This window comes from Orcinus orca, chromosome 3, assembly GCF_937001465.1.
Source record: "Orcinus orca chromosome 3, mOrcOrc1.1, whole genome shotgun sequence".
Taxonomy (NCBI): domain Eukaryota; kingdom Metazoa; phylum Chordata; class Mammalia; order Artiodactyla; family Delphinidae; genus Orcinus; species Orcinus orca.
The window spans coordinates 58,071,380-58,090,975 of record NC_064561.1 but is presented as its reverse complement, the minus strand read 5'-3'; the positions used below and the strand labels follow the sequence as shown (position 1 = coordinate 58,090,975).

The 19,596-nt window shown below is 40.4% G+C and overlaps 1 protein-coding gene across 2 annotated transcripts in view; it reads right to left on the bottom strand.

Moving 5' to 3' along the window:
* LOC101287496 (proton-coupled amino acid transporter 3) overlaps positions 1–19,596 on the bottom strand; it is a 131,039-nt gene that overhangs the window by 10,624 nt on the left and 100,819 nt on the right. Inside the window, exons 23-24 of one of the 2 annotated variants that reach the window (XM_049707796.1) lie at positions 10,334–10,503; positions 7,160–7,340 (exon numbers count right to left, since the gene is read on the bottom strand). In XM_049707796.1, coding sequence (XP_049563753.1) covers positions 7,160–7,340; positions 10,334–10,503 — 351 coding nt within the window. Of the gene's footprint in view, positions 1–6,384; positions 7,341–10,333; positions 10,504–19,596 lie in introns of those variants that run through there. The other variant, XM_004280329.4, reaches the window with a different exon arrangement.

Genomic DNA, 19,596 nt, shown 5'->3' with positions numbered 1-19,596 from the left:
GTTTGCAGATGATATGATACTATACAAAGAGAATCCTAAAAATGCCACCAGAAAACTACTAGAGCTAATCAATGAATTTGGTAAAGTTGCAGGATACAAAATTAATGCACAGAAATCTCTTGCATTCCTATACACTAATGATGAAAAATCTGAAAGAGAAATTAAGGAAACACTCCCATTTACCATTGCAACAAAAAGAATAAAATACCTAGGAATAAACCTACCTAGGGAGACAAAAGACCTGTATGCAGAAAACTATAAGACACTGATGAAGGAAATTAAAGATGATACCAACAGATGGAGAGATATACCATGTTCTTGGATTGGAAGAATCAATATTGTGAAAATGACTATACTACACAAAGCAATCTACAGATTCAATGCAATCCCTATCAAATTACCAATGGCATTTTTTATGGAACTAGAACAAAAAAATCTTAAAATCTGTAATGGAGACACAAACGACCCCCCCAAAAAAATAAAAAATAAAATAAATAAAAAGTTGTAAAAATATACTGCTGAAGTTTTTCTATGACAACTGAGGAGTGTTACGAAATAGAAGCTTATCAGGAATGGCAGAGCCTGGGTCAGTGGGTGAAGTCAGGGAGGGTTTTCCTGAGGAAGTGATAACTGAGATCTGACAAATGAGTAGGAATTAAGTAGGTAGAGAGAGGGGGAAAAGAGTTCAAAGTGGAGGGAATAGCATATGCCGAGGCCCTGCAGGAAGGAGGAGCTGCTTTTTGGAAACTGGACAAAGGCTGGTGCGGATGGAGAGAAAAGGTGCTATTCGTGCCAGAAGAAGCAAGAGAGGTGGGGAAGGACCAGATCACAGGGTCTGTCGTTCATGTGTGAATCTCCCTGACCGGCAAGTCCAACTTCCTAAGTTATGGTCCACCTGAAAATTTTCCCTTAAGAAAATTTTCAGTGCAATATCATAGCAGTGCAATTTCACTTCCAAGTGGTGTCAGATGCCAGAGAGAGGTTCTGTGCTCCCCCGGCCCCCTTTTTATAACATTAGAGCTCAGAGCTCAGGGAATTGCTTGAGGCGCTCCTTCGTGGGTTTGAGTCAGGCACTGTCTGGACATTGTTTGCTAGTCACAAATCTTGTGCATCTTTATAGAGTTCTCTGTCAGTTTCATTCTCAGGGTCATGGTGGCTTATACGCCACTCATGTCACTTGTGTCCACTTGGTAGCCTTAATGCCTCAGTTTCTCACAGGCAACTTCTGCTGCCACCCCCACGCAGGGCTTGTGTTGCTTAGCAATCTCAACTTTCTCATTCCTCTTTCTTTCGATGAGTTGTTGAAGATCCGAATTCAGCCTCTCCTTAAAGTCATTTTGTATATCATTCCCCTCAATGCCCCAACCACAGTCCATCTCAGTCATGTTGAGATAGATCATGCTCGTGGAGCCAAGAAATGCAGTGGGAGATGATTCTGAAGGTTCTGGGGGTCAGGAATCCCCCTACAGCCTCTGTATCCTCCCAGACATCTCTATTCCAACTACCAGGTCCCAGTTTTTGCCAAAGAAGCACATGGCAGCAGAAAATTCAGTATACACTGATGAAACTGGAAAGGCCAATTTGGGTCCTGTCAGTGCTGGCTGCAGTCAGTAAGTGTGTTCTGTACCAGTCATATGGTGGCCTGGGTTTCCTTGTCTGGTAGCTTACCTCCCTCATCTGATTTTGCATATTGCCCCATTCTGCATTCAAACCTTAGTGCCAGGGTTGGCTATCCACCATCTGCAGATGGTTCAATGCCACAAGAAGCAAATATTCTTGCCTTCCTTTTTCCAGAGGTTCTTTTGCAACCCAGGGTCTATTTGTTTCATTGGGTTTGTGATTGCTCCTAAAGTTGCATGCAAAATTTAGTATGTATGCATAAATGTGAATTTTATGGAAGGAGGATCCATGGATTTCATTAGAATCAACAAGGTGTATGACCCCTCCAAAAGTTATAAACCACTGTCTTATATGCATTTTATTGTTATATATTCTATAGTAAGGCTTCCATATATTCCCTAAAGCCTCACCTGCTCCAGGCTCATGGTCTGGGTCCCCAAAGAGCAAAGATCTTATTATTGGCATATAGCTTTCTTATGTAGTGATAAGATGCTCCTCTCCACCGCCCTTTCCTTCATGATGCCATGGCTACTTCACATCTCCTCTGAGAGGCTGTTGCTTGACACCTGACCATAAGTAAATGAATGAAGACGCATTGCAGGATGAGAACTCTGCTAACCCCAGCTGGGATTCCTGTTATTTAGGCCATAGAACCAATCATCAAATAGAAGGTGAGGTTGAAAAGTGATGTTACCTAGAAATACTCATTATACTGTAAATTTATGCTTTGCATACTTTCCTGTATGGGAATTATAGTTCACTATAAAATGTTTTTAAAAAGTGGTGCTTTGGGGCTTCCCTGGTGGCACAGTGGTTGAGAGTCCACCTGCTGATGCAGGGGACACGGGTTCGTGTCTGGGAGGATCCCACAAGCCGCAGGGCGGCTGGGCCCGTGAGCCATGGCTGCTGAGGCTGTGCGTCTGGAACCTGTGCTCCGCAGTGGGAGAGGCCACAGCAGTGAGAGGCCCATGTACCGAAAAAAAAAAAGTGGTGCTTCCATTAGAGTGAAACAGATCATTAAAATTTTCCCTCACATGAAGTTTTTTTAGTTATAAAACCAACACAGGGACTTCCCTGGTGGTGCAGTGGTTGAGAATCTGCCTGCCAATGCAGGGGACATGTGTTCGATCCCTGGTCTGGGAAGATCCCACACACCGTGGAGCAACTAAGCCTGTGCGCCACACTACTGAAGCCTGTGTGCTGCAACTACTGAGCCCACATGCCACAACTACTGAAGTCCGCATGCTAGAGCCCGTGCTCCACAACAAGAGAAGCCACTGCAGTGAGAAGCCTGCACACCGCAACAAAGAGTAGCCCCCGCTCATCACAACTAGAGAAAGCCCGCATGCAGCAGCAAAGACCCAACACAGCCAAAAATAAATAAATAATAAAATCAACACATTACTGTTAAAATTGCAACAACACAGGTAAGCAAAAAAAAAAAAAAACCCATAAAATTTCACTCATAACTGAACCCACTTGGAGAAAATTCCTGTTAACATTTTATGTTGTGCATATCCTTCAAAACTGTTTGGCTATATGCATATGACTGCTTTTTTAAAAGGAACCAAAATGGCATCATGCTTCACATTCTATTTTTCACAGCTTTGAGTTATAATTGTTATATAATAAAACTGTACATACTGTACAATTGAATAAAATTTGACATATATGTACACACCTGGGAAACCATCCTCACAATCAAAATAGTGAACATATTATCCATCACTTATGAAAGTTTCCTCATGCCCCTTCTCACCTCTCTCACCTTCAAGCAACCAGATTTGCTTTCTGTCCCTACAGACTAGGTTGTATTTTCTAAACTTTTATATGAATAGAATGATACAATTTGTACCTGTTTCATTTTTAAATCTGTATTCTGTCACTCAATATAATTATTTTAAGATTCATCCATGTTACTGTGTGCACCAACAGTTTGATCCTATTTATCACTGAGTTGTATTCCACTGCTTGGATATACCACAGTTTGTTTATCCATTCACCTGTTGATGGGCATTTTGGTTGTTTCCCACTTTTTGCTACTGTAAATATAGTTACCATAAACATGTATGTACAAGTCTTTTTTTTTTTTGGCCGCACCACACAGCTTGTGGGATCTTAGTTCCTCAACGAGGGAATGAACCCATGCCCTCGGCAGTGAAAGCTTGGAGTCCTAACCACTGGACCACCAGGGAATTCCCTGTACAAGTCTTTTTATAGGTAGAAAATTCCTTTTCTTTCAGGTAAATATCTTGAGGTAGAATAGGTGGATCATATGACAGGTGTGTGTTGAACTTTTAAAGAAACTACCAAACTGTTCATCAAAGTGGTTTCACCATATCCATCCACAGTAGCAGCATATGGGAGTTCCAGTTTCTCCACATCCTTGCCAACACCAGTATGGTCAGTCTTTAAAATTTTAGTCATTCTAATAGGTATAGAGTAATATCACATCGTGGTTTTAATTTGAATTTCCCTAAATACTAATGATGTTGGGACATCTCTTCATATGCTTATTTACCATCCATATATCTTCTTTGGTGAAGAGCTGCATTCATATTTTTTTGCCCGTTAAAAAAAATAAGTTGTTTTCTAATTGCTGGACTTTGAGAGTTCTTTATGTATTCTGGATATGAGTATCTCATTAGACACAAACTTCACAAAGATTTTCTCCCACTTGGTGGCTTTTCCTTCCATCCTTAACAGTGTCTTTTGAAGAATAAAGGTTTTAATTTTAATGGAGTCCATTTTAGCAATTTCTTCTTTTATGGATTGTGCTTTAGGTGTTATATCTAAGAAATCTTTGCCTAGTCCAAGGGTCACAACATTTTTCTCTCCTATATTTTCTTGTAACAGTTTTATAGTTTTAGATTTTACATTTAGGCCTAAGATACATTTTAAATTGATTTTTTTTTTTGTATATGATGTAAAATATGGATCCAAGTTCTTTTTTGGATGGGGGGGTGGGGAGAGCATAAGGATTTCCAATTTTTGCAGCACAACTGCCTTGAAAAGGTGATTCTTTCTCCACTACCTTGCCTTTGCCTCCGCACCTTTGACAAAAATAAGTTGCTCATATGTGTGTAGTTATTTCTGGACTCTCTATTCTGTCCATTGAATCATGTGTCAATTTTGGCACCAATACCATGCAGTTTGATTATGGTAGCTTTGTTACAGTTCTTGAAATCAGATAGTGTTAGCTCCTCAACTTTGTTCTTTTCCAAAGAATATTTTGGCATTCTAGGTCCTTTGCATTTCCATATGAATTTTAGAATCAGCTGGTCAATTTATTAAAAAAAAAAAAACCTTGCTGAATTTGATGAGGATTGACATTTTAACTATAATGTGTCTTCTGAGCCATGAAGAAGGTGTATCTCTCCATTTATTTACATCTTAATTTCTTTTAGCAATATATTATAGTCTTTATTGTACATATGTTTCATATCTTTCATCAGATTTATCCCAAATTATTGCATATTTTTGGTGCTATTGTAAGTGCAATTTCTGATTGTTCCCAGCTAGTACACAGAAACACAACTGGATTTTATACATCGACCTTATATCCTGAAACTTTGTAAAATCAACTAGTAGTAGCTTTTTTGTAGATTCCATTGGATTTTCTACACTGATGATCATATCAACTTCATATAAAGACAGTTTTACTTTTTCCTTTCCATTCTGGATGACTTTATTTCTTTTTGTTGCTGAATTTCACTGTCTAGACATCTGGTACAATGTTGAATAGAAGTGGTGAGAATGCACATCTGTATTTTGTTTTTGATCTTCAGTCTTTCCTTATCAAGTATGATGTTAGCTATAGATTTTTCACAGATGCTTTTTACCAGTTGTAAAAGTTCCCTACTATCCTTAGTTGCCAAGAGTTTTATTCTAGGAATAGACAATAGATTTTGCCAAATGCTTTTCTGTATATATTGAGATGATCATATATTTTTCTCTTTTTAGTTTGTTAATATGGTAAATTACATTGATTATATTGATTTGCTAAAATTGTGTTTAGAATTTTTACATGTATGTCCATGAAGGATTTTGGTCTGTAGCTCTATTTTCTTGTAATGTCTTTGCCTAATTTTGGTTCACAGAGTGCTTTAAACCAGTTTTTTTTTTCCACTGATAAATCACAAATATATTTGCATATCAATAGGTGCATTTTTGCAGTGTTTGGGGTCATCACAGAATTCTATTCTGGATGAATCATAATTTAACTTAATGTTGGATATTTGTTTCCAACATAAATAATGCATAAATTTTTGCAAACATAAAAGATTCTTAGGATAAACTCCCAGAAGTGAAATTGGGTCAGAGGGCTATGCATTTTAAAACTTATGTATTATAAAAATTGTCCTTCAGAAAAGCCATAAAAATGTATTCTGCCATCTGCAGAGTATAAGATTGTTTTTCCAAACCCTTACCAAAACTAAGTATTATTTTTAAAAAGGTCAGTAGTCCTTGCACATGATGAAATCCTTTCCCTCACACAAACTGCTCATCCCCTTTAGCCTAAATCAGCTCTAAGTGGCCTTAAGATATCCGAGAAGGTGGGGGTCGGGTGGGGGGAGAGAGAAGAAGAAAGAGACAGAGAGGTGATGTCCTTCTCAGTAGGGAGGTCACCATAATGAAAGATTGCTAAGAAATATTTTTTTATCCCTTAACCTACTTCTGGTATGCCTGTGTCTCCAGGGCAACAGGGTAACTTGCTGACAGAAAACACTTCGACTTTTACACATGTGTTAAAGGATAAATTCATTTCTTTTCTTTTCTTTTTTTCTTTTTTTTTTCACTTTCAGAATGTCAGAGCTGGAAGAGTCTGTAACAGCCAATTAATCCAATCCTTCAATTCATAGAATGGGAAAGTGAGATGGACAGGGAGAGAAACTTGCCAAAGATCCCATAGGATAAAAATTAAAAAAAAAAAAAAAGATGCCATAGGAAATCAGTGTCAGAGCTATTGGTTAGAAAAATTACTGCTAAGTACTATTTTTGTTCTGTGACTCTTCCACTTAGAACCATACCTAAATAGAAACTCCTCTTTCCCCAATATACACTTTTCTAAACCTGATGCTTTAAGGGTAGTTACTGCAGAATACAGAAAACAACTCCTTTTGCATTTATATTTTTGCTTGGTATCTGTTTCCAGGGATATCATGGGCAAATGGCATCCTTTTTCCCATTAAATGAGGCTGATAATACAAACGGTTGAATGTGCTTTTGGTTCGGAGGTACAAAAGGCCTCCAGAGAAATCCAAAAACCAGAAAAGACATAGCCTGAGAGGTATCAGTACTGACTTGTGTCACCTATGTTTCTCTTGGAAAGATAAAGAAGCCACTAATTAATATAGAGATGTTGGGGTTTGATGAATGTATATAACATCCACAATAGAAGTCAAATTGGGGATGGGAGTAAGGGAGAACTATCAGAATAAAAATAGATAATTATGCATAGACAGCTGTGGAGTTGGCTATGGAATAGTTGATGGGTTGGATCAACTCACAGAGGGCTTGGTATGTTCCAAATACACACCCCAAAAGGCCCAGGATGCTGATCATGATGTCCTTTGCAATGGTGACACAGCTCATGTCTTCAGGGTAAAAGGTGATGAGCTCCAGGAGGGGCGGGATGATGAGGGCCAGGGCACTGCTGCTCACAGAGCCCACCAGGGAGATGACCAGGTCCAGGCGGGGGATGAGGATGGCTGAGACACCTGCGGGGATAAAGGAAGTTTAGAATTGCTGAACGTTCCTGCAGAAAGGGAGCCCAGAAACAAATCATTTCTTTGGAGACTTGTGTAATTCTACAGGTGCCTGACAGACCATTGAAGAGGTGGGAAAGGAGCCCATTGTGAACTGGAGCAGAACAGGCACGGTGGCTCTGGACTCCCACCTCTGTTTTAGCTGCCAAAACATGCTCTCCTTTTATGTTTTATCTATTGGGTTTTTCACATATAATATTTATTGAAAAGGATCCTCTACCACCTATCTATTATAACCTTGTCATCACAGAGCTGGGGAAATCTAGAGCTCTAGAGGGAATGGGTTGTGCCCAAGGTCACACAGAGCTGAGATGAGAAGCCACTGAAATGTCCAATCTAAGGCCCTCTCCACCCTACTAGTTTGCCTCTAATGTACGTGAAAGAACTTGATATACAGTAGGTGCTTGATAAATGCTTGACTCTTGCCCAGGCACTGCATCTACAGTGAATTTGTACTAATCTACACAATATAGTCGCTGTCTAGAAGCAAGGATGGATAAACAATGAGAGATGGCTCTGCTGCTCTCAGACTCTCAACCACTGGTTTTCCTACTCTTAGAAGGAAACTGGTAATTAAGGAGGATATAAAACATGCAGACAGCATTAGGCGGCTCACTCACCAACTCTTCTCTTCCATAGACACTCTTAGATTTCCACCTTTTATACATACAATGAACATATATCATGGATTTTCAAGGGGAGTCCAATTTTGATAATATTTGAATGAATAAACATATAAATTATGTGACTTAACTTTATACAGCCATATGATTTTCCTATGAATAAATTAGGGAAAACCAGCTCTGGAAAGCACTCAGACTAGCTTTCTGGGTCTTGAAGAAAACATCACCTCTTTCTGAAATCGCTCCAGCACATCTAATCAGAGAACAAGAGAGACTCATAGACTCTCATGGTTGAGAATCCATCACCTCTCTGATGGGATGATCCTCGTCCACAGCTTTCCTTTATCAGATATTTAATAAATTGCTTACTGGAGGAAGTACAGAGAAAATTCAGTGTCTGTTCTTTAGGGGAGCTCATGCAGGCAGGGCAGAGAGAAGATATGCTCAAGGAAAGCTACAATGCATGGTGGACTGGAGGAGTGCTCTAGAAGGGTCAGATCTGGTCATGCTAACCCATTGCTGTGGGCCCTTCCCCACTGCCTGATCTCCTTAGCACAAGGTCCCTTAGGACTTGGGCCCTGCCAAATCCTCTGGCTTTGCGTCTTATCACTACTTATGCTTTCAGTTCTCCAGAGAGGCTGTATGTAAGTACTTGCCTCCAATCTGTGCAGAGTCTGCTCACTGCACATGGTACATTCTCCACTGCTCCACCTGCCTCCTAATTATCTTTTAGGTCTTAACTGAAATATCACTCCAGTGGCGAGAACTTCCTGACCTGGCCCAGGCTAAGTTATAGGACCTTCTCAGGTGCTCTTAGGGTAGCCTCTTCTTACAGTCTTAACTATCCTCTGGTACATCACTGTGTACCATCTTAACATTCATCACAGTGTGCTATAATTATTTGCCTGCATATATTTCCCACTCAAACTATAAGCCTCATGGGGGCAGGAGCCATGTCTTTTTCATGATTCGCTATTGTATCCGTAGCACCTAGCACAATGTCAGGCACATAGTAGGTGTTCAACAAATGATTACTGAATGAAGGATAACAGAATTGGCAGATGAATAAAAGAGGAAGAAGTGGTCATTCAGCACAGAACAGAAGCAGGACATGTCATTGAAAGTCAGCTGTCTCTAGTGATGCCCTTTCCCTGATACCAAGTGGCCTGAACTACTCAGTGTTTCTCTTCAATGTACACCCTTCCTATTGGGAATGATCTCAAAACAATGTATTTACAGGTTCCTGATGTCTTGGTACAGACTGGGAACTCTCTGTAACAACAAGTTGGCCTAACAACACCTTAGGCCAAGCTGTTTCTGCTTATAGAACTCCAGTTATGTGGAGTATAGCATCTGGTAGTATATTGTTCTGCTGGTCTGCTCCAAGATTTACACACTTTCTCCTGACCCTGAACTGAGATGGGATTCCCTCAACTGTAAACACTGACTCCTGGAGACTTTAAGATGAAATCTGCCCTCTCTCTTGCACAATAATCCCACAGGTGTTTGAGAACAGATACAGAATTTCCCCACGCCTTTGCTTCTCCAGGCAAAACCTCCATAGTTCTTTCCCTCATTCTTCATGGGACACCTGTTTTGATCTTCTTTCTCTGAACATGCTTCAGAGAAAGAGTTTCCCAGCCCTGTTCACAATGTTTCCCAAACATCTACAATGGCACCTGATGTAGAATGAATGAGGTAATGAATGGATGAATGAATGGAAGGAAGCAGGAAGGAAGGAAGAAAGGGAGGGATGGAGGAAGGGAGGAGAAAATGACTTCCAAGACTGTAACAAATCAGCCCCTTGGGGGTTTTCTCTACAGTTAAATGCCACTTTAAGGAGACTTGACCTTAATTTATGATAGGAAGGAATATGGCACAATGGAAAACACAGACTTTGGTGCTACACAACCTGCATTCAAATCCCAGCTCTGTCGCTTAGCAGCTGTTTATGATGTTAGCATGTTACTTAATTTCCTGGGTCATAGTCGCTTCAATTGGTCATATTACATAGTTAGGCTGTCATGAGTCTTAGATAATGTCAGTGCTGTGCCTGACATATAGGAGGCATATAGGAATGAATAAATGACGCTTCTTTCTCCCTCAAACCAGTCAATGTATTCTTTCTATGTGTAGACAGTAGAGATTACTATAACATTTACTATGTGACAGTTCTGTTAAGCCCATTTTTCAGTTGGAAAGTTGCGGTTCCGGGAAGTGAAATATCTTGCTTGGCTCGTGGCCGAGCCAGTGATGGGGGTAGCTGTCAATGTGGCTCCCGACCACAGCTTTGGGCAAAGAGAGCCCTTTTATCTTACTCACAGGTCAGACAGACCAAGGCCGTGCGGACAGACAGGTCTGCAAACAGCACCCAGCTCTCTGACGCCTGGGAGATGACGACGGGGATGATGATCTCAGCTGGCACGTGGAACTGGAGGGCATAAGTGAAGAAGATGCCGATGGAGTACATCAGCTTGACCGACTGGTACAACCTGCAGAGAGAGGGACAGCACGTGAAATTCGACGTGGCTCCTGGGCAGGGCCGCACAGGACTCATCCACTGCTTGGAAGCTGGGACTAGTTGAGTTATAGAATTGCCTAACTTCCACTGACTCAGCCTGACCCGCCACCAGAGCCACCTGGGAAGCTTATTAAAAGTGTACATTCTTGGAGATTCTCGTTCAATAGGCCTGTGGCTCAGGAATCTGTGCCTTTCTTTTTTTTTTTTTCTTTTACTTTTTAAAAAAGGTATACCTGTATGGAGTAAAATTCACAGTACAAAGGTCATACCAGGACTCCCTCCCACCTTTGATTCCCAATCTCCAGTTCCTCTCTCCATAGGCAACTCTTCAAACAATTTTCTTGAAGCCCTTCCAGAAATAGTGTAGATACAAACTTACACAGAATGTAGGTGTATACACACACACACACACACACACAGACACACACACACACAGAAGCATCGTCTACACACCATTGATCTGTTTTTAGTCATTAAATATTTCTTAGAGTTTGTTCCCTATCAGCACACATAGATACATAGATCTGGCTCTTCTATTTAATAGCTGCTTGATATTCCAATTGCACAGATATACTATAATTTTTTAACCAGTCTCCAATGAATGAATATTTAGATTATTCCGAGTCTTTTGCCAGTAAACAATGCAGTAAAGAATATGCTTGTACATACACCCATGCACATACAGTATACGACCCCAGAAGTAAAAATGTTGGGTAAAAGTATATGTGATTTAACATTTTGATAGCTCTCAGAAAAGGGTACTGTCATACAGTGCTGTAAATTAGTGCAGCCACTGCACTGTGGAAAACAGTATGGACGTTCCTCAAAAAACTAAAAACAAAACTACCATATGACCCAGCAGTTCTACTCCTGGGTATATAACTGAAAAAAAAAATTAAAACACTAATTCAAAAAGATACAGGTACCCCCATGTTCAATGCAGTGTGTATATACATATATATATATGTATGTTACACACACACACAGATACACACAATGGAATACTACTCAGCCCTAAACAAGAATGAAAATTTGCCATTTGCAAAAACATGGATGGACTTGGAGGGTATTATGTTAAGTGAAATAAGTCAGACAGAGAAAGACAAATACTGTGTGATGTCACTTATATGTGGAATCTAAAAAATAAAACAAACTAATGAATATAACAAAAAAGAAGCACATTCACAGATATAGAGAACCAACTAGTGATTGCCAGTGGGGAGAGGGATGGGGGAGGGGCAAGATAGGGGTAGGGGATTAAGAGATACAAACTACTGCGTATAAAATAAATGAGCTACAGGATATATTGTACAACACAGAGAATATAGCCAATATTTTATAATAACTATAAATGGAATATAATCTTTGAAAATTGTGAATCACTATGTTGTACACTTGAAACTTATATAACATTATGCATCAACTATACCTCAATAAAAAGAAATAAAATAAAAAATAAAAGTTTGGGAGGCTTCCGGGAAGATGTAAGACGCGGAGATAACCTTCCTCCCCACAGATACACCAGAAATACATCTACACGTGGAACAACTCCTACAGAACACCTACTGAACGCTGGCAGAAGACCTCAGACCTCCCAAAAGGCAAGAAACCCCCCACGTACCTGGGTAGGGCAAAAGAAAAAAGAATAAACAGAGACAAAAGGATAGGGACGGGCCCTGCACCACTGGGAGGGAGCTGTGAAGGAGGAAACGTTCCCACACACTAGGAGCCCCTTCGCGGGCGGAGACTGCGGGTGGCAGAGGGGGAAAGCTTCGGAGCCACGGAGGAGAGCGCAGCAACAGGGGTGTGGAGGGAAAAGCGGAGAGATTCCCGCCCAGAGGATCGGGGCCGACCGGCACTCACCAGCCTGAGAGGCTTGTCTGCTCACCCGCCGGGTTGGGCGGGGCTGGGAGCTGAGGCTCCGTCTTCAGAAGGAGCGCCGGGAGAGGACTGGCGGCTTGAACACAACCTGCAGGGGGTTAGTGCGCCACGGCTGGCCGGGAGGTAGTACGGGGAAAAGTCTGGACCTGCAGAAGAGGCAAGAGACTTTTCCTTCCCTCTTTGTTTCCTGGTGCGCGAGGAGAGGGGATTAAGAGCGCTGCTTAAAGGAGCTCCAGAGACTGGCGCAAGCCGTGGCTAAAAGCGCGGACCCCAGAGACAGGCATGAGACGCTAAGGCTGCTGCTGCCGCCACCAAGAAGCCTGTGTGCGAGCACAGGTCACTATCCACACCTCCCCTCCCAGGAACCTGTGCAGCCCGCCACTGCCAGGGTCCCGGGATCCAGGGAGAACTTCCCCGGGAGAACGCACAGTGCGCCTCAGGCTGGTGCAACGTCATGCCAGCCTCTGCCGCCGCAGGCTCGCCCTGCACTCCGTGCCCCTCCCTCCCCCCGGCCTGAGTGAGCCAGAGCCCCCAAAGCAGCGGCTCCTTTAACCCCGTCCTGTCTGAGCGAAGAACAGACGCCCTCCGGCTACCTACACGCAGAGGCGGGGCTCAATCCAAAGCTGAGCCCCTGGGAGCTGTGAGAACAAAGAAGAGAAAAGGAAATCTCTCCCAGCAGCCTCAGAAGCAGCGGATTAAAGCTCCACAATCAATTTGATGTACCCTGCATCTGTGGAATACATGAATAGACAACGAATCATCCCAAATTAAGGAGGTGGACTTTGAGAGCAAGATTTATGATTTTTTCCCATTTTCCTTTTTTTGTGAGTGTGTTGTGTATGCTTCTGTGTGAGATTTTGTCTGTATAGCTTTGCTTCCACCATTTGTCCTATGGCTCTATTCCATTGTTTTTTGTTGTTGTTTTTGTTTTTCTCTTAATAATAATTTTTTTATTTTAATAACTTTATTATATTTTATCTTACTTTATTTTATTTTACTTTACCTTCTTTCTTTTTTCCTTCCTTCCCTCCTTCCTTCCTTACTGCCTCCCTCCCTCCCTCCTTCCTTCCTTCCTTTCTTTCTTTCTTTCTTTCTTTCTACTTCTACTAATTCTTTCTTTCTACTTTTTCTCCCTTTTATTCTGAGCCGTGTGGATGAAAGGCTCTTGGTGCTGCAGCCAGGAGTCAGGGCTGTGCCTCTGAGGTGGGAGAGCCAACTTCAGGACACTGGTCCACAAGAGACCTCCCAGCTCCACATAATATCAAATGGTGAAAATCTCCCAGAGATCTTCATCTCAACACCAGCACCCAGCTTCACTCAACGACCAGCAAGCTACAGTGCTGAACATCCAATGCCAAACAACTAGCAAGACAGGAACACAACCCCACCCATTAGCAGAGAGGCTGCCTAAAATCATAATAAGTCCACAGACACCCCAAAACACACCACCAGACATGGACCTGCCCACTAGAAAGACAAGATCCAGCCTCATCCACCAGAACACAGGCACTAGTCCCCTCCACCAGGAAGCCTACACAACCCACTGAACTAACTGTAGCCACTGGGGACAGACACTAAAAAACGGGAACTATGAACCTGCAGCCTGCAAAAAGGAGACCCCAAACACAGTAAGATAAGCAAAATGAGAAGACAGAAAAACACACAGCAGATGAAGGAGCAAGATAAAAACCCACCAGATCTAACAAATGAAGAGGAAAGAGGCAGTCTACCTGAAAAAGAATTCAGAATAATGATAGTAAAGATGATCCAAAATCTTGGAAACAGAATAGACAAAATGCAAGAAATATTTAACAAGGACCTAGAAGAACTAAAGAGGAAACAAACAATGATGAACAACACAATAAATGAAATGAAAAATACTCTAGATGGGATCAATAGCAGAATAATTGAGGCAGAAGAACGGAGAAGTGACCTGGAAGATAAAATAGTGGAAATAACTACTGCAGAGCAGAATAAAGAACAAAGAATGAAAAGAACTGAGGACAGTCTCAGAGACCTCTGGGACAACATTAAACACACCAACATTCGAATTATAGGGGTTCCAGAAGAAGAAGAGAAAAAGAAAGGGACTGAGAAAATATTTGAAGAGATTATAGTTGAAAACTTCCCTAATATGGGAAAGGAAGTAGTTAATCAAGTCCAGGAAGCACAGAGAGTCCCATAGAGGAGAAATCCAAGGAGAAATACACCAAGACACATATTAATCAAACTGTCAAAAATTAAATACAAAGAAAACATATTAAAAGCAGCAAGGGAAAAACAACAAATAACACACAAGGGAATCCGCATAAGGTTAACAGCTGATCTTTCAGCAGAAACTCTGCAAGCCAGAAGGGACTGGCAGGACATATTTAAAGTGATGACAGAGAAAAACCTGCAACCAAGATTACTCTGCCCAGCAAGGATCTCATTCAGATTTGATGGAGAAATTAAAACCTTTACAGACAAGCAAAAGCTGAGAGAGTTCAGCACCACCAAACCAGCTTTACAACAACTGCTAAAGGATCTTTCTCTAGGCAAGAAACACAAGAGAAGGAAAAGACCTACAATAACGAACCCAAAACAATTAAGGAAATGGGAATAGGAACATACATATCGATAATTACCTTAAATGTAAATGGACTAAATGCTCCCTCCAAAAGACACAGACTGGCTGAATGGATACAAAAACAAGACCCATATATTTGCTGTCTACAAGAGACCCACTTCAGACCTAGAAACACATACAGACTGAAAGTAAGGGGATGGAAAAAGACATTTCATGCAAATGGAAACCAAAAGAAAGCTGGAGTAGCAATTCTCATATCAGACAAAATAGACTTTAAAATAAAGACTATTACAAGAGACAAAGAAGGACACTATATCATGATCAAGGGATCGATCCAAGAAGAAGATATAACAATTGTAAATATTTATGCACCCTACATAGGAGCACCTCAATACATAAGGCAAATACTAACAGCCATAAAAGGGGAAATCGACAGTAACACATTCATAGTAGGGGACTTTAACACCCCACTTTCACCAATGGACAGATCATCCAAAATGAAAATAATTAAGGAAACACAAGCTTTAAATGATACATTAAACAAGATGGACTTAACTGATATTTATAGGACATTCCATCCAAAAACAACAGAATACACATCTTTCTCTAGTGCTCATGGAACATTCTCCAGGATAGATCATATCTTGGGTCACAAATCAAACCTTGGTAAATTTAAGGAAATTGAAATTGTATCAAGTATCTTTTCCGACCACAACGCTATGAGACTAGGTATCAATTACAGGAAAAGATCTGTAAAAAATACAAACACATGGAGGCTAAACAATACACTACTTAATAACGAAGTGATCACTGAAGAAATCAAAGAGGAAATTAAAAACTACCTAGAAACAAATGACAATGGAGACACGACGACCCAAAATCTATGGGATGCAGCAAAAGCAGTTCTAAGAGGGAAGTTTATAGCAATACAGTCCTACCTTAAGAAACAGGAAACATCTCGCATAAACAACCTAACCTTGCACCTAAAGCAATTAGAGAAAGAAGAACAAAAAAAACCCAAAGTTAGCAGAAGGAAAGAAATCATAAAAATCTTTATCAGAAATAAATGAAAAAGAAATGAAGGAAACGATAGCAAAGATCAATAAAAGTAAAAGCTGGTTCTTTGAGAAGATAAACAAAATTGATAAACCATTAGCCAGACTCATCAAGAAAAAAAGGGAGAAGACTCAAATCAATAGAATTAGAAATGAAAAAGGAGAAGTAACAACTGACACCGCAGAAATACAAAAGATCATGAGAGATTACTACAAGAAACTCTATGCCAATAAAATGGACAACCTGGAAGAAATGGACAAATTCTTAGAAATGCACAAGGTGCCAAGACTGAATCAGGAAGAAATAGAAAATATGGACAGACCAATCACAAGCACTGAAATTGAAACTGTGATTAAAAATCTTCCAACAAACAAAAGCCCAGGACCACATGCCTTCACAGGTGAATTCTATCAAACATTTAGAGAAGAGCTAACACCTATCCTTCTCAAACTCTTCCAAAATATAGCAGAGGGAGGAATACTCCCTAACTCATTCTACGAGGCCACCATCACCCTGATACCAAAACCAGACAAGGATGTCACAAAGAAAGAAAACTACAGGCCAATATCACTGATGAACATTGATGCAAAAATCCTCAACAAAATACTAGCAAACAGAATCCAACAGCACATTAAGTGGATCATACACCATGATCAAGTGGGGTTTATTCCAGGAATGCAAGGATTCTTCAATATACGCAAATCAATCAACGTGATATACCATATTAACAAATTGAAGGAGAAAAACCATATGATCATCTCAATAGATGCAGAGAAAGCTTTCGATAAAATTCAACACCCATTTATGATAAAAACCCTGCAGAAAGTAGGCATAGAGGGAACTTTCCTCAACATAATAATGGCCATATATGACAAACCCACAGCCAACATCGTCCTCAATGGTGAAAAACTGAAAGCATTTCCACTAAGATCAGGAACAAGACAAGGTTGCCCACTCTCACCACTCTTATTCAACATAGTTTTGGAAGTTTTAGCCACAGCAATCAGAGATGAAAAGGAAATAAAAGGAATCCAAATCAGAAAAGAAGTAAAGCTGTCACTGTTTGCAGATGACATGATACTATACATAGAGAATCCTAAAGATGCTATCAGAAAACTACTAGAGCTAATCAATGAATTTGGTAAAGTAGCAGGATACAAAATTAATGCACAGAAATCTCTGGCATTCCTATACACTAATGATGAAAAATCTGAAAGTGAAATCAAGAAAACACTCCCATTTACCACTGCAACAAAAAGAATAAAATATCTAGGAATAAACCTACCTAAGGAGACAAAAGACCTGTATGCAGAAAATTATAAGACACTGATGAAAGAAATTAAAGATGATACAAATAGATGGAGCGATATACCATGTTCTTGGATTGGAAGAATCAACATTGTGAAAATGACTCTACTACCCAAAGCAATCTACAGATTCAATGCAATCCCTATCAAACTACCACTGGCATTTTTCACAGAACTAGAACAGAAAATTTCACAATTTGTATGGAAACACAAAAGACCCTGAATAGCCAAAGCAATCTTGAGAATGAAAAACGGAGCTGGAGGAATCAGGCTCCCTGACTTCAGACTATACTACAAAGCTACAGTAATCAAGACAGTATGATACTGGCACAAAAACAGAAAGATAGATCAATGGAACAGGATAGAAAGCCCAGAGATAAACCAACGCACATATGATCACCTTATCTTTGATAAAGGAGGCAGGAATGTACAGTGGAGAAAGGACAGACTCTTCAATAAGTGGTGCTGGGAAAACTGGACAGGTACATGTAAAAGTATGAGATTAGATCACTCCCTAACACCATACACAAAAATAAGCTCAAAATGGATTAAAGACCTAAATGTAAGGCCAGACACTATCAAACTCTTGGAGGAAAACATAGGCAGGACACTCTATGACATAAATCACAGCAAGATCCTTTTTGACCCACCTCCTAGAGAAATGGAAATAAAAACAAAAATAAACAAATGGAACCTAATGAAACTTCAAAGCTTTTACACAGCAAAGGAAACCATAAACAAGACCAAAAGCCAACCCTCAGAATGGGAGAAAATATTTGCAACTGAAGCAACTGACAAAGGATTAATCTCCAAAATTTATAAGCAGCTCATGCAGCTTAATAACAAAAAACAAACAACCCAATCCAAAAATGGGCAGAAGACCTAAATAGACACTTCTCCAAAGAAGATATACAGACTGCCAACAAACACATGAAAGAATGCTCAACATCACTAATCATTAGAGAAATGCAAATAAAAACTACAATGAGATATCATCTCACACCAGTCAGAATGGCCATCATCAAAAAATCTAGAAACAATAAATGCTGGAGAGGGTGTGGAGAAAAGGGAACCCTCTTGCACTGTTGGTGGGAATGTAAATTGATACAGCCACTGTGGAGAACAGTATGGAGGTTCCTTAAAAAACTGCAAATAGAACTACCATATGACCCAGCAATCCCACTACTGGGCATATACCCTGAGAAAACCATAATTCAAAGAGAGTCATGTACCAAAATGTTCATTGCAGCTCTATTTACAATAGCCCGGAGATGGAAACAACCTAAGTGTCCATCATCAGATGAATGGATAAAGAAGATGTGGCAAAAAAAAAAAAAAAAAAAGAAGATGTGGCACATATATACAATGGAATATTACTCAGCCATAGAAAGAAACGAAATTGAGCTATTTGTAATGAGGTGGATAGACCTAGAGTCTGTCATACAGAGTGAAGTAAGTCAGAAAGAGAAAGACAAATACCGTATGCTAACACATATATATGGAATTTAAGGAAAAAAATGTCATGAAGAACCTATGGGTAAGACAGGAATAAAGCCACAGACCTACTAGAGAATGGACTTGAGGATATGGGGAGGGGGAAGGGTAAGCTGTGACAAAGCAAGAGAGAGGCATGGACATATGTACACTACCAAACGTAAGGTAGATAGCTAGTGGGAAGCAGCTGCATAGCACAGGGGGATTAGCTCGGTGCTTTGTGATCACCTGGAGGGGTGGGGTAGGGCGGGTGGGAGGGAGGGAGACTCAAGATGGAAGAGATATGGGACCATATGTATATATATAAAACTGATTCATTTTGTTGTAAAGCAGAAACTAACATACCATTGTAAAGCAATTATACTCCAATAAAGATGTTAAAAATTTTTTTTTTGATAGCTCTTGACATATTGCACATTTGTTGTCCCAGCATAATGGAGTGCTTGCTTCCCTCCATCCTTGGCAAAACACAGTGTGTGAACACATGCTGGTTTGTGCCGTTGTGTTTTGTAAAATTGGCATTGCTATGATTATGAGGGAGACAGAGTAGCTTTTCAAATATATAAAATGTCACTTTCTGAGTTGCCTGTGAACTGTTTGCTCAGGCCCATTTCTCTTTGGGTTGTTGGTCTTTTGCTCATTGGGAGGGGATATTTGTTCATTCCTTCTTTAAGGCTCTTCTGGAGAATCTCATCACCAGCCAGGTTCAGAGAAGCTGTGAGGTTCTCACAGCACCCGATGCCCGTTTTTTTCCAGC